The 12,955-nt window shown below is 43.6% G+C and overlaps 1 protein-coding gene across 2 annotated transcripts in view; it reads right to left on the bottom strand.

The window, feature by feature from the left end:
* ADGRF5 (adhesion G protein-coupled receptor F5) overlaps positions 1-12,955 on the bottom strand; it is a 212,342-nt gene that overhangs the window by 17,328 nt on the left and 182,059 nt on the right. For both annotated transcript variants that reach the window (XM_033938407.1, XM_033938409.1), the window contains exon 16: positions 9,359-9,541. In XM_033938407.1, the coding sequence (XP_033794298.1) occupies positions 9,359-9,541 (183 nt within the window). The remainder of the gene's footprint in view (positions 1-9,358; positions 9,542-12,955) is intronic.

Here is a 12,955-nt window from a genome sequence, read left to right as displayed (position 1 = left end):
AGCTACTAATGCAGCCATAGCTTGTACATTGTAGCCTGTGACATAGCCTTGGAGTATCAGCCCAGCCTAAGCATACATGAAGAAGATATAGTCCGCTAATCAAGTTGAAATTGTTGTCTTCTACTACTACTATTAATTATTTCTATAGCGCTACCAGACAAGACAGATAAAGAGGATGTCATGGATACAGTTAAAGGGAATAGTTAATCTGCTGGCTGGGTTAGAGAGCAGTGGGGAATAGGGTTATGGATTGAATGCTATATCAAAAAGATGGATTTTCAGTCTGCTTTTAAACAAGGTAAGGGAAGAGGCTCGGTGGACAAACTTGGATAATTTAGGGTTGACGGTCAGTCTAGAGCAGGGGTGTAAAAGTCCCTCCTCGAGGGCCGCAATCCAGTTGGGTTTTCAGGATTTCCCCTATGAATATTCATGAGATCTATTAGCATACAATGAAAGCAGTGCATGCAAATAGATCTCATGCATATTCATTGAGGAAATCCAGAAAACCCGACTGGATTTTGGCCCTCGAGGAGGGACTTTGACACCCCTGGTCTAGAGGGTTGACAGTCAGTCTAAGGGTTGATGGTCAGTCTAGATGAGTATGCAGGCAGATTGATAGGCTATGGAGCGATAAATCCCCGGGACCGGATGGCATCCATCAAAGGGTCATCAAAGAACTGAAAGAGACTATAGCTGAACTGCTTCAACTAATAGCCAATCTGTCAATCAAATCGGGAAAGATTCCAGAGACTTGAAGGTGGCGAATGTTATGCCGATCTTCAAGAAATGTTCGAGGGGGGATCCGGGTAACTACAGACCGATGAGTTTGACCTCAGTACTGGGAAAGATGGTAGAGGCACTGATAAAGGACTGCATCATTGATCACCTGATGAGCACGGGCTGATGAGGACCAGTCAGCACGGTTTCAGCAAAGGCAGATCGTGTTTGATGAATTTGCTGCACTTCTTTGAGGGAGTAAATAGGCAGATAGACAAGGGCGAACCGGTTGACATTGTATATCTGGATTTTCAGAAGGCATTTGACAAGGTTCCACATGAATGACTACTTCAGAAAATCGCAAACCATGGAATCGAGGGTGAAATACTCATGTAGATTAAAAATTGGCTGGAGCATAGGAAAGAGACTGGGGGTAAATGGACAATATTCGGACTGGAAGAGCATCACCAGTGGGGTGTCGCAGGGCTCAGTGCTCTGACCCGTGCTCTTCAACATCTTTATAAATGACCTGGACACTGGTACGACGAGTGAGGTGATTAAATTTGCGGACGATACGAAGTTATTCAGAGTAGTGAGGATGCGAGGGGATTGCGAAGATCTGCAATGTGACATAACCAAGCTTGAGAAATGGGCATTGACATGGCAAATGAGGTTCAACGTGGATAAGTGTAAAGTGATGCATGTCGGTAACAAAATCTCATGCACGAATACAGGATGTCTGGGGCGGTACTTAGAGAGACCTCCCAGGAAAGAGACTTGGGAGTTCTGATCGACAAGTCAATGAAGCTGTCTGCGCAATGTGCGGTGGCGGCGAAAAGGGCAAACAAAATGCTAGGAATGATAAAGAAGGGGATCACGAACAGATCGGAGAAGGTTATCATGCCGCTGTACTGAGCCAGGTTGCGCCCTCACCTGGAGTACTGCGTCCAGCACTGGTCGCTGTACTTGAAAAAGGACACGGTACTACTCGAAAGGATCCAGAGAAAAGTGACTAAAATGGTTAAGGGGCTGGAGGAGTTGCCGTACAGTGAGAGATTGAAGAAACTGGGCCTCTTCTCCCTTGAAAAGAGGAGACTGAGAGGGGACATGATCGAAACGTTCAAGATACTAAAGGGAATAGACTTAGTAGATAAAGACAGATTATTCACCCTCTCCAAGGTAGGAAGAACGAGAGGGCACTCTCTAAAGCTGAAAGGGGATAGATTCCATACAAACGTAAGGAAGTTCTTCTTCATCAGATAGTGATAGACATCTGGAACACTCTTCCGGAGTCTGTTATAGGGGAAAACACGCTCCAGGGATTCAAGACAAAGTTGGACAAGTTCCTGCTAAATTGGAATGTACGCAGGTGAGGCTGAACTCATTTAGAGCACTTGTCTTTGACCTGAGGGCCACCGCGTGAGAGGACTCCTGGGCAGGATGGACCATCGGTTTGACCCAGAAGTGGCAATTCTTATGTTCTTATGTTCTTATTCCAGGCATAGGGGGCAGCTAGATGAAAGGAACAAAGTCTAGAACTGGCAGTGGAGGAGAAAGGTAAAGCTAAGAGCAGCTGATCTGAGGAATGGAGTTCTCTGGGAGGTGTATAAGGAGAGAGAAGTCAGGAGAGATATTGAGGGGCAGCAGAATAAACATACTTGTAGTGGAACTTGAACTGCATGAGAATGTGGATAGGGAGCCAGTGAAGTAATTTAAGGAAAGGGGTGACATGAGTGTTGGTTGAAACAGCAATTCCTAGCCTGTTAGTATTAAAAGCCTCGAAGAGCTGGGAGGACTGCCTATGAGGCTTAGTCTAGCCCAGGTAGTATGATAGACCATGCTTGTAAGGTGTGAAGTGTTGCATTTCTAGGATGAGAATGTGGTTTAGGAAAGAACACAGGTAAAACTATGGGTGGGTTAAGATGGAATTTCGAGACTATTTTGGGAAGGAATTTGAGATGTAACTCGAGAACTACCCTGTCATGATAGAACCTTGTATAAAAGAAGGGTTAAAATTCATTGTGGAGTAGCCTAATGGTTACAGCATCTGCCTCAGCACCCTGAGGTTGTGAGTTCCATTCCCACTACAGCTCTTTGTGACTCTGGGCAAGTCACTTTATTGCCCCAGGTACAAAATAAGTAACTATCTAAAATATATAAACCACTTTGATTGTGTAAGCTAAACAGAAAAATTGGTATACAGTTCCTAACCCTTTTACATGTGAACACAGTACAAGAAAAATAACCTTCTAAGTGAGGACTTTCAAAGAGCAAGATGGTAGTGGCTTAAAGGGAGATTGCATGAGAACAGAGAGAACTACATTTAGATCCCAAGCGACTGAAGGAAGCTTGATAGGTGGTTTTGTGTGGCATAAGCCTTCATAAAATGGGTCATTAAACATAGAAACATGACAGAAGATATAGGCCAAATAGTCCAACCAGTCGTCCCATCCACAGTATCCACTATTTCCTACTCTCCCTAAGAGATCCTATGTGCCTACCCCATGCTTTCTTGAATTCAGACACATTCTTTGTTTCCATCACCTCTACTGGGAGACAATTCTATGCATCTACCACCCTTTCAGTAAAAAAAAATATGGAAGATTAGGTTTTTACCTTCGATAATCTTTTGTTAGTCCTTGCGGGATTCCATACGCGAGGTGTTCAATCCCAACCCACAATCCGGGAGTTGCATAAATCCAACACTTTTCTGAGCACATGCACCTCCCCCTTAGACCGAGAGCTAGAGCTATATCCAGTTGAGTCCCAAAACCAACCAACATACCTGAATAAATCCATGATAAGGGGGGTATGGGGGAAGATCCCCAATAATATAAATAATTCTTGAACTTGTCTGTAAAACATGAACAAGTAATAAACAAAGGTAACTCAGAAAAACATTGAAGAACAATGTGGAACTAACCTTCTGTGTGCATCGAGCACCCCAAGAAAGAGCCTTTGGCAATGTGCATACTCACAGAAAATTCCCCACAGGATCTAACAACTGGCTAGAAAATCTTCAAGCCTGTAAGGAGAATAACCAAGGCAGAAAGAAGCAGGCTATTCCAAACCACTGTGTACACAGAGAGGGTGGGTCATATGGAATCCTTCCAGATTTCATATGCTTAGTGATGTACTAAAGTGATGGTAGCAGCTAGGGAGGGACAGAAGAGCCTGCCCTCAACACCGAGATACCATAAGCGGCATCAGAACGAGCCACCATATCTACTCGGTAAAACTGGGTAAAAGTATGAAGAGAGAGTGCCCTGCAAATTTCATCGGGATGAATCAGACGAGACTCTGCCCACATTGCAACCACACTTCAAGTCAAGTGGGCTTTAAGAGAAACTGGCAGCTGCTTGCCACGGGTGATGTAAGTTGTGGAAATGGCTATTTGAATCAATTGAGTGATCGAGGACTTGGACGCTGGCCAACCATGGTGAGGGGCAGTGGCGAGGCGCAGCAGTCAAGACAAAAAGGTGATCAGACAGCCAGAAATCATTAGTCCTCTAAAAACAGTGGAGCAAGACTCTCCTGACATCCAACTGGAGCAAAACTCTCCTGATATCCAACTTGTACAATATCTGATCTTTGTGCTCTGAACCAGTGAAATGAAACTTAGGCAAATGAACCTCCTGGTTGATGTGGAAGGCCGATACCACCTTTGGTAGAAAGGAAGGTACTACTCTTGCACCCATAATATGGAGAAAAGGTTCCCTGTATGAAAGAGCCTGAAGCTCCGAAATACACCGTGCCGAGACAATGGTGACCAGAAAGACAGTCTTGATCGTTAGATCCAGAAGAGACACATTCTTCAGTGGTTCGAATGGGGCTTCTCAAGTCCCTGCAGAATTATGTTATGATTCCATGAAGGGAAAGGATGACACAAAGAAGGGCACAAACGAAGCGTCCCTCTCATAAACCTGGTAATATCTGGATGAGCAATAAATGAACTAGTGCCTCTACGTGCTCTAAAGCATGAAAGGCCTGAAATCTGAACTTTAAGGGAGTCCACTGCTAAATCCTTTTCTAGGCCTGTCTGAAGAAAAGCTAGGACCAATGAAATGGGAGCCCTCTCAGGCTCCATCTGGTTCTTAGCACCCCACTGTTGGAAAACCTTCCGGGCTTTGGCATAAGAAGCCACAGTAGAGGGTTTCTTCAAGCGCAAAAGAGTCAAGAACTACATCTGAATAACTGTGCTTCATCAAGGCTGAGCGCTCAAAAGCCATGCCGTAAGACCAAAACACTCTGGATTTTCAATGGGCACTGGCTCCTGGCTGAGAAGGTAGCGAAGAGGGAGTTGGAGTTTCTCATCCTGCAGAGGATGAACGAGCGATGAGGCCAGTCTGGAGCTACTAGAATCACAAGGCTGGGATGCATTGCTATCTGGCGGATGACCCGACTGACCAGAGACCATGGAGGAAACACATACAGGAGCTTGTGGGCTGGCCAAGGCTGGCCCAAGATGTCCAGCCCTAGGCTTCTGCGCTGAGTTCGTCGACTGAAAAAGCGCCTGGCCTTCGAGTTCTCTGCTGAAGTCATCAAGTGCGATCAGTTGGAATGCCTTCTGCAAGAGGGACCATTCTCCCGGGTCCAGGACCTGTCAGCTGAGGAAGTCTGCCTGAACACTGTTGACTCCGGCTACATGGGCCGTCGAGAGAGACAGAAGATGTGCTTCCACCCAGAATAACAGCATGTGAGCCTCCTGGCCCAGGGGAGTGTTTCTTATGCCTCCTTGATGTTTTACATACACCACTGCTGTGGAGTTGTCAGAGAATACTCACACTGCTTTTTCTTCCAGAAGGGACTGGAAAGTGAGTAACGCCAGCCGAATTGCCCGGAGCTCCAGACGATTGATCGATCAACGTTTCTGACAAAGAGTCCACTGCCCCTGAATGGAGCATCCCAATCTGATGTCAGATGCTGTTTTTAAACTGAGTGGCTCTGACCTGTGGCTATCTTTCAGCCACAGTTTGAGCACAGAGCGTATGTGCTGGAAGGAAGACAAAGGACTGGCAATGTTTGAATACAATAGTTGTCTTTGCATTTTTATACATTTTTTTCATATCTTTTTCAAGTTTATGTTTGTGGATCTCCTGCCCTGATGCAGCACCATAGCAAAATGGTGGCGTGCCTTGTTGGCAGGGAGTACTGAAAGGATTGAAATAATTCTGAATTTCTGCAGCACGAGATCGGCATCATATTGATCATAAAGAAAGATAAGTGCAGTTTCCTATGAATTTCTTATAAAGTTATTGAATGTTTAATGCAGTTTAAAGAACTTAAGGAAATCATAATAGAAGCTTTTTGAATATTGTGGGATAGACATCAGTAACTGTTTTTGGGATTTTTTAAAGCCTATGAAGTAGTTTCCCTATCCAGCACAGCCTACAAGGAAAGTTCTGGGGGCGGTCTGAGGCTTTTTTCCCCCATAGAGAAAGGTATGCAAAAGATGTCCAAACTGGACTTAATAATGTATTAGCAGAGGGGCGTAGTGGTGGATAAATCAAATTGCTTTTCTCTCACAACTACCTGCATAGTGTGTATTAAGAAACCCTTGAGCTCCACAGGTCCCTGCAGGATCCACCTGTCAGCTGCAGACTGAAGTCTGCTCTTTACTCACGCAGGCTAGGCAGTCATTGGAGCTGAACAGGAAATTTATTCTTTCCTATCTAATCTAATGCTTGGCTTTATATACCGAGACATCAGTCCAAGAAAGCTTGACTCGGTTTACAATAATTAACTTAACATAATAAAAACCATAAAGAATAAGACTAAGTTTCGGAAGATTAATTTTCAAAGTGTTTGGCAAATAAAATGTTTTTTAAAGATTTATGAAAAAGTTGGAATGAACCGAAACTTCTTAAAAGGAGTGGAAGATCATTCCAAAGTTGAGAGAGCCTAAAAATCAGAGATTGAGTAAAAATCTTGACTCCTTTTATCCCTTTCTTGGAAGGAAGAGATAATTTAAATTTTTGATTACCTCTTGCAAAGGAAGATCTGTAAACGTTCCAAGATAAAGGAAGAAGAGGAGTAGAGATACCACATAGGATTTTAAAAACACAAGCACATTTGAATTGAACTCTAAAATAAACCGGGAGCCAATGGAGACTCTGGAGCAACGGAGTCACGTGGTCAAATTTATGTTTCCTAAAAATCAATTTCGCAGCAATGTTTTGAATCAGTTGCAATCTATGAAGACAAGTTTTTCTGATACTGAGGTAGATAACATTACAATAATCAAGACAAGATAATATAATTGACTGAACTAATATGGAAAAATGTCGATGATGAAAGAGATGTCTAACCTTCCTCAATAAATGCAGGTTAAAGAAGCATTTTTGACCACAGAGTTGACTTGATCCTTAAAAGAAAGAGAGGAATCAAGAAGGACTCCCAAAAGCTTAGCAGAAAACTCAATCTGTAGAGAGGGTCCAGAAACCAAAGCAGCTCATTATGATAAAGATTTCCATCCACTGCTATTTAGCTCCAGCTCCTATGAACATTTTAGAAGTCTCCTGAAAACCTTTTTATTCTCAAAATTTCTGACTAATTAGATCTTTTGCATTCTTCATAACATAATATGTATTTTCCTAACAATCTTTTGTTAACCGAATTGAACTTATGGGTATACAGTCTAGAAATTTGTTGTTATGTTATGAACACAAAGTCCCATGAAAAAGTGCAATAAACCCCCCCAAAACTTTGAAAAACAAAAAAGAAGAATGAGCAGATCTATCTGCCACCCTGCTCCTTGATACGCTGTCCTCCCTGGGATTCCAGGGTTCTGCTCTCTCTTGGTTTTCTTCCTATTTTTCCCATCACACCTTCAATATATGCAATGGTGGTTCTTCCTCCACAGCCATCAATTGGTGTACTTCAAGGCTCTGTCCTGGAACCACTTCTTTTCTCAATCTACATTTACTCACTTGGAGCATTGGTCTCATATGGTTTCCAGTATTACCTATATGCTGATGACTCCCAGATCTACCTTTCCGCACCGGATATTTCTACTGCAATCCAGACCTGAGTCTCAGCCTGTCTGTCCGACATTGATGCCTGGATATCTCACTGACATTTAAAACTAACTATGACTAAAGTGGAGCTGCTTATCTTCCCGCTTAAACCTACTTCCTCCATTCTCTGTCTCTGTGGCCAACAATCTCATCCTCCCTGACTTGCATGCTTGCAGTCTTGGGTCATCTTTAACTCCTCTCTTTCTTTCTCTGCCCAGATACAACAGATCGCTAAAACTTTCCGCTTCTTCCTCTACAATAGTACCAAAATCCAACCTTTCCTATGAGCACACTACGAAAATGCTTATCCATGCCCTCATCACCTCACGCTTAGGTTACTGCAACTCGCTGCTCTCAGGTCTTCCGCTCTGCCATCTTTCTCCCCTTCAATTCATCCAGAATTCGACTGCATGACTCATTCAGGAAAGAACTGATAATATACTTTAAAAAAAATTGTCAAATGAGCTAACAAAAACTTTATAAACCCTCCCCCAGATCCTATTGCTCATGCTAGTTTTCAGTTCGTGTAAGCTCACTCTATCTATCAACTCTGTAAGCTCCTTGGGAATGCCCAGGCCAACTCTTTTTGTAAACCGCCTAGAACTGAAAGGTATTGGCGGGATAGAAAACACTAATGCAATGTAATATTTCGTGAGAGCTGCTATACTCACGTTACCACTCTCCTAGTCATTTCATTGGCTTCTCATCCATTTCCAAATACAATTCAAACTCCTCTTACAGCCCTACAAATGGATTCACTAAGCTGTCCCTCATTATCTCTCTTCACTTTTCTCCCCCCTATGTTCCCCCCTCCCCTGTGAGCGCTGGTCAATTGGTAAGTCCCTCATATCTGTGCCCTTCTTTTCCTCTGCCAACTCCAGACTCCATCCTGTCTAGCTATACCATATGCCTGGAACAAACTGCCTGAACCCCTGCGGTGGACTCCATCTCTGGTAGTGTTCAAGTCCAAGTTAAAAGCTCACCTCTTTGAGACTGGTTTCAACTCCTAACTCTCCTCCTTGGGTTCTGCATCCCCAGCCCTCTATGTCATGTCTGTATGTCCAAGTTATATTGTAAGCTCTTCCCGACAGGGACTGTCTATTTAATGTCAAAATATACAGTGCTGCGTATGCCCTTCAGTGCTATAGAAGTGTTAAATAGTAGTAGTAGTAGTAGTAGTAAGTTGCTCCTTCAGGCTCACTTGCAGAAGAAATAACTGACTGGGGGACAGCAGGGAGGGGGAGGTGATCAGTATCTCCTGCAATGGATTTGCAGGAGCAGATGCAAGACCCTTGGTTCAGCATACCATCCCTATTACACTGGAAACATGGTTATTCAAGAAATATCTTTGACTAAGTAGGGCACATATTATGATTATATTCTAATATGTATATTAACTGTTTATGAATCATCATGATATTGTATTTCTTATTGTGACCCGCTTGGAACATCGTGGTTAAGTGAGATGCAAATATGGAAATTAAATTAAAATGTATGCATTGTCCACCCAGAAGTGGATGCATAGATTTCTTTGAATTTTGGCCCAAATCACTCCTTAATAAGACTCAGTAAAGGAGGCATTTCTTGAAAATGCAATTTGAAAAACACGTTTAACTGAAACTTACTTCCATCATGTGTTCAGTTACATTTACATCTGGAACTTTTGAGAGAGTACTCAGTATTTCAACTATGGCTTCCAGAGTTCCTGTTGAATTCTGTATTACATTTTGCTCTTGTTGTGTTGTATTATGCAGATCCTTAAGGTAAATTTCTAACTGTTTGCTTGGTTGAGGGCTAGAAAGCAGAAGCTCCAAAAAAAAAAAAAAAAAGGAAACACTGTTACACAAATATTCTAACTCCCAGATATTTAAATTCTGCTGCTGGTGTTGCCTTAACATGCTGGCCATGGCTGGGACCTGGAAACCAGTACTGAATACCCAGGTATAGAGCAGCTGCTGAAGTTATCTGAGTATTGCCAGATAACTACTGGATAACTATTTGGGCAAGTTAGGACAGCTGGAAACTAGTGGTACTACCAGTAGGATAACTAATAGTTCAGGGAAGAATACAGAGTAAAGGGAATTTCTAGAAAAGGTTCCAGATTCCAAAAAGAGTTCTGAAGTTAAAATTTGTAGTACATAAGTTAAATTTGTTCTTATTGAACCCAGTTCTTTTGCTTCATAGGTACTTAGGTGGGTTCAGAGTCCTAACTGAAATGTGTTCTGTGCCATTCTAAGCTGCTCAAAGTGAATAAAAATATTGTTAATATATACTGTATTTCTCACTGTGCTTGTTGAATTATAATTTTGAATGCAGTTCAATTTTCTGCTGTGTTTGAATAAATTATAAATAAAGCTGCATTTGTTTTGTTTCTCAACAAGCCTCTTATCATACTATGTTGTGACCAGATGGAACAAGTAAATAATCTGGTCAAGGGTATTTACCTATCCCATGTCTTCTTGTTACTTAAGTGAGAAAAGCCACAATATCATCTTTTCTGAAAGTCATTTCAGACACTATGGCAGGGGTGCCCAACACGTCGATTGCGATCAACCGGTAGTTCAGGAAGGCAACGTGAGTCGATCGCAGAGCCCATCCCGGGCTCCGTGATAGACTCGTGTTGCCGTCCCGATCTACCGGGCCTATCAGCCTTCCTCTCCCCAACGTCAAAGACGCCGACGCGGGCATTAGGCTGTTTTTGTCATTTCGGGTGGGGGGTGGCAGCGGCAGCAGCAGCAGCAGCCTGAAAAAGAAATCATCCTGGCCGGGGTCGGTGTCATGCTCCGGAGCTTCTACAGCCTTCCTATCTCCCTCTCCCTTCTACCTGCTTCCGGCCACACCCCCTGCTCCGCGGCTCTCTTCGGCAACTCAGCAGCAGCGATCGACACAAGCTTTTGACGTAGGGGCCTACCCTCTGCGAGTCCCGCTTGTTTCAACTTCCTTTTTCCACAAAGGCGGGACTCGTAGAGGGAAGGCCTCGATGTTGGCAGCTTGTCTTGATCACCGCTGCTGACGAGTTGCTGAAGAGAGCCGCGGAGCAGGGGGGTGTTGCCAGGTGCAGGTAGAAGGGAGAGGGCCAGATGCAGGACTCGTGGGTGAGGGAGGAGAAGAGAGAGAGAAAGAGAGAGGGGAGGGAAACAAAAGGAAATATTTTATACTGGGCTGGGCCGGAGTGGAGGGAGGGTGGAAAGATTCTGGCTACCGGGTGCAGTAACAAAGGAAAAGGGGGGAAAGCTGAAAATGGAGATAGTGACACAAAGAAGAGAAAGGGTAAGCAGGACCTACTGAATAAGGATAGAGATACAGAGGGGACATGAAGAGGAGGTGAAATAGAGTCATAGAAGCAATGCTGAAAAAGTGTGTGTGGGGGGGGAGATAAAGACATTGAAAGGGCAAATGGTGAACATGGGGTAAAGACAAGGACAGAGACAAATGAAGATTCTGAAAAAGTGGTGAGATAGGGATATAGTTGAGATGGACACAAAGAAGGGTGATGCTGGAAAATAGGTGGAATGGTAATTCTGACAAACACAGAAGGGAAATGCTGGATCAAGGAGAGATGGGGCTCAGGCTGGATGGAATGAGGAGAAATGCCTTGTTGGCCCGGAACTTCCTCTCCTACGTCAGAATTGACGTCAGGGAGCGGAATGCTGGTCAGCGCAACGCTTCTGTAGGGAAAGCTTGGGACAGCGGTGGCTTGGGGGCTATTCCCCGATGTCGGTGGCAGCAAACCGAGTGGCTTGGGGGAGGGCACAGAGAAAGAAAGAAAGGGGGCAGACAGGGAGACAGAAAGAAGGGGGAACAGGGAGACAGAAAGAAAAAGTTGGGGGAGAGAATGAGGTCTGGAGGAGAGGAAACATACAGGAGGCTGAAAGAAAGGAAGAAAGATTGGATGCACAGTCAGAAGAAGAAAGTGCAACCAGAGACTCATGAAATCACCAAACAGCAAAGGTAGGAAAAATGATTTTATTTTCAATTTAGTGATCAAAATGTGTCTGTTTTGAGAATTTATATCTGCTGTCTATATTTTGCACTATGGCTCCCTTTTACTAAACCACAATATCGTTTTTTAGCGCAGGGAGCCTATGAGCATTGAGAGCAGCGCGAGGCATTCAGCGTAACTCCCTGTGCTAAAACCTACTATTGTGGTTTAGTAAAAAGGGAGGGGGTGTATTTGTCTATTTTTGTATTTTGTTACCGAGGTGACGTTGCATAGAGTCATCTGCCGTGACCTCTTTGAAAAAACCCGGAATATGAATAATTAACATTTTCTCTGCCTTTCATTGTGCTTTGTGTTTTTTTTTAAATTTTATTGTTGGTAGATCATTTTGACTTAGTCATTATAAAAGTAGCTCGCAAGCCCATAAAGTGTGGGCACCCCTGCACTATGGCATTTATTTTCACCGCAGATTGTCATCTCAAAATGGCCAAAACAATGTCCATCTGCCGAAAATGTCCAAATCGCAGTTTTTGAAAGGCAGAATTTGGACATTTTGAAGTTCATACAATAATAAAAGGCATGTTGGAAGCAATTTTGGGCAGGTCTAGGGTAGACCCAAGATTAGGATATCTTTCAGCAATAATGTTCAAGGCAAAAAAGAAGGTTGCTTTTATCTAGACCTGTTTCAAACAAGGGTATAAAAAGATGCTCTGATGGGGCAACTGACCACTGTAGGGATGAAGGCATGACCCCCTCCTTAATCACCTAGTGATTACTGACCCCACCTCTCACCCCTCCTTAAGAAGTGAAAGAGTCAATGGAATCCAGGCTCCATGACAGCTTCAGGTATTGTGGAAATTCCTAACAGAGCAGCAAGCAAGTGTAGGGAGTAGCCCAGTGGTCAGTGCAGTGGACTTTGAATGAGACCCAGATGTAACTCCCACATTAACACTTATTTCTGTACAAATAAGTGAACCCTCCTGGAGCATAAAAATGCCTAAGACATCTGCAAGTGTGATGGCTATTGTCGTAGTGTACCTTTAGGTACAGCAGGTTTTTATCTGGTCTTGGAAGGTTTACAATAATATATAATGGAATTAAGGTGCCAATTTATAGGTTTGCAGAGAGATGCCAAAAGCTCTAGCACCTGCTCTGGATGGGATTAGGACACAAGGGAGGAAAGGAGGAAGGACAGAGGAGGCAGGGAAGGAAGGGCACAGGGGCACAGAAAAGAAAAGAGGACTGAAGGTAGGAATGTTGGTGTTCCACACAGTGGATGTAA

This window comes from Geotrypetes seraphini, chromosome 3 (genome assembly GCF_902459505.1).
Source record: "Geotrypetes seraphini chromosome 3, aGeoSer1.1, whole genome shotgun sequence".
Taxonomy (NCBI): domain Eukaryota; kingdom Metazoa; phylum Chordata; class Amphibia; order Gymnophiona; family Dermophiidae; genus Geotrypetes; species Geotrypetes seraphini.
This window is presented reverse-complemented; position numbering and strand designations above follow the sequence as displayed.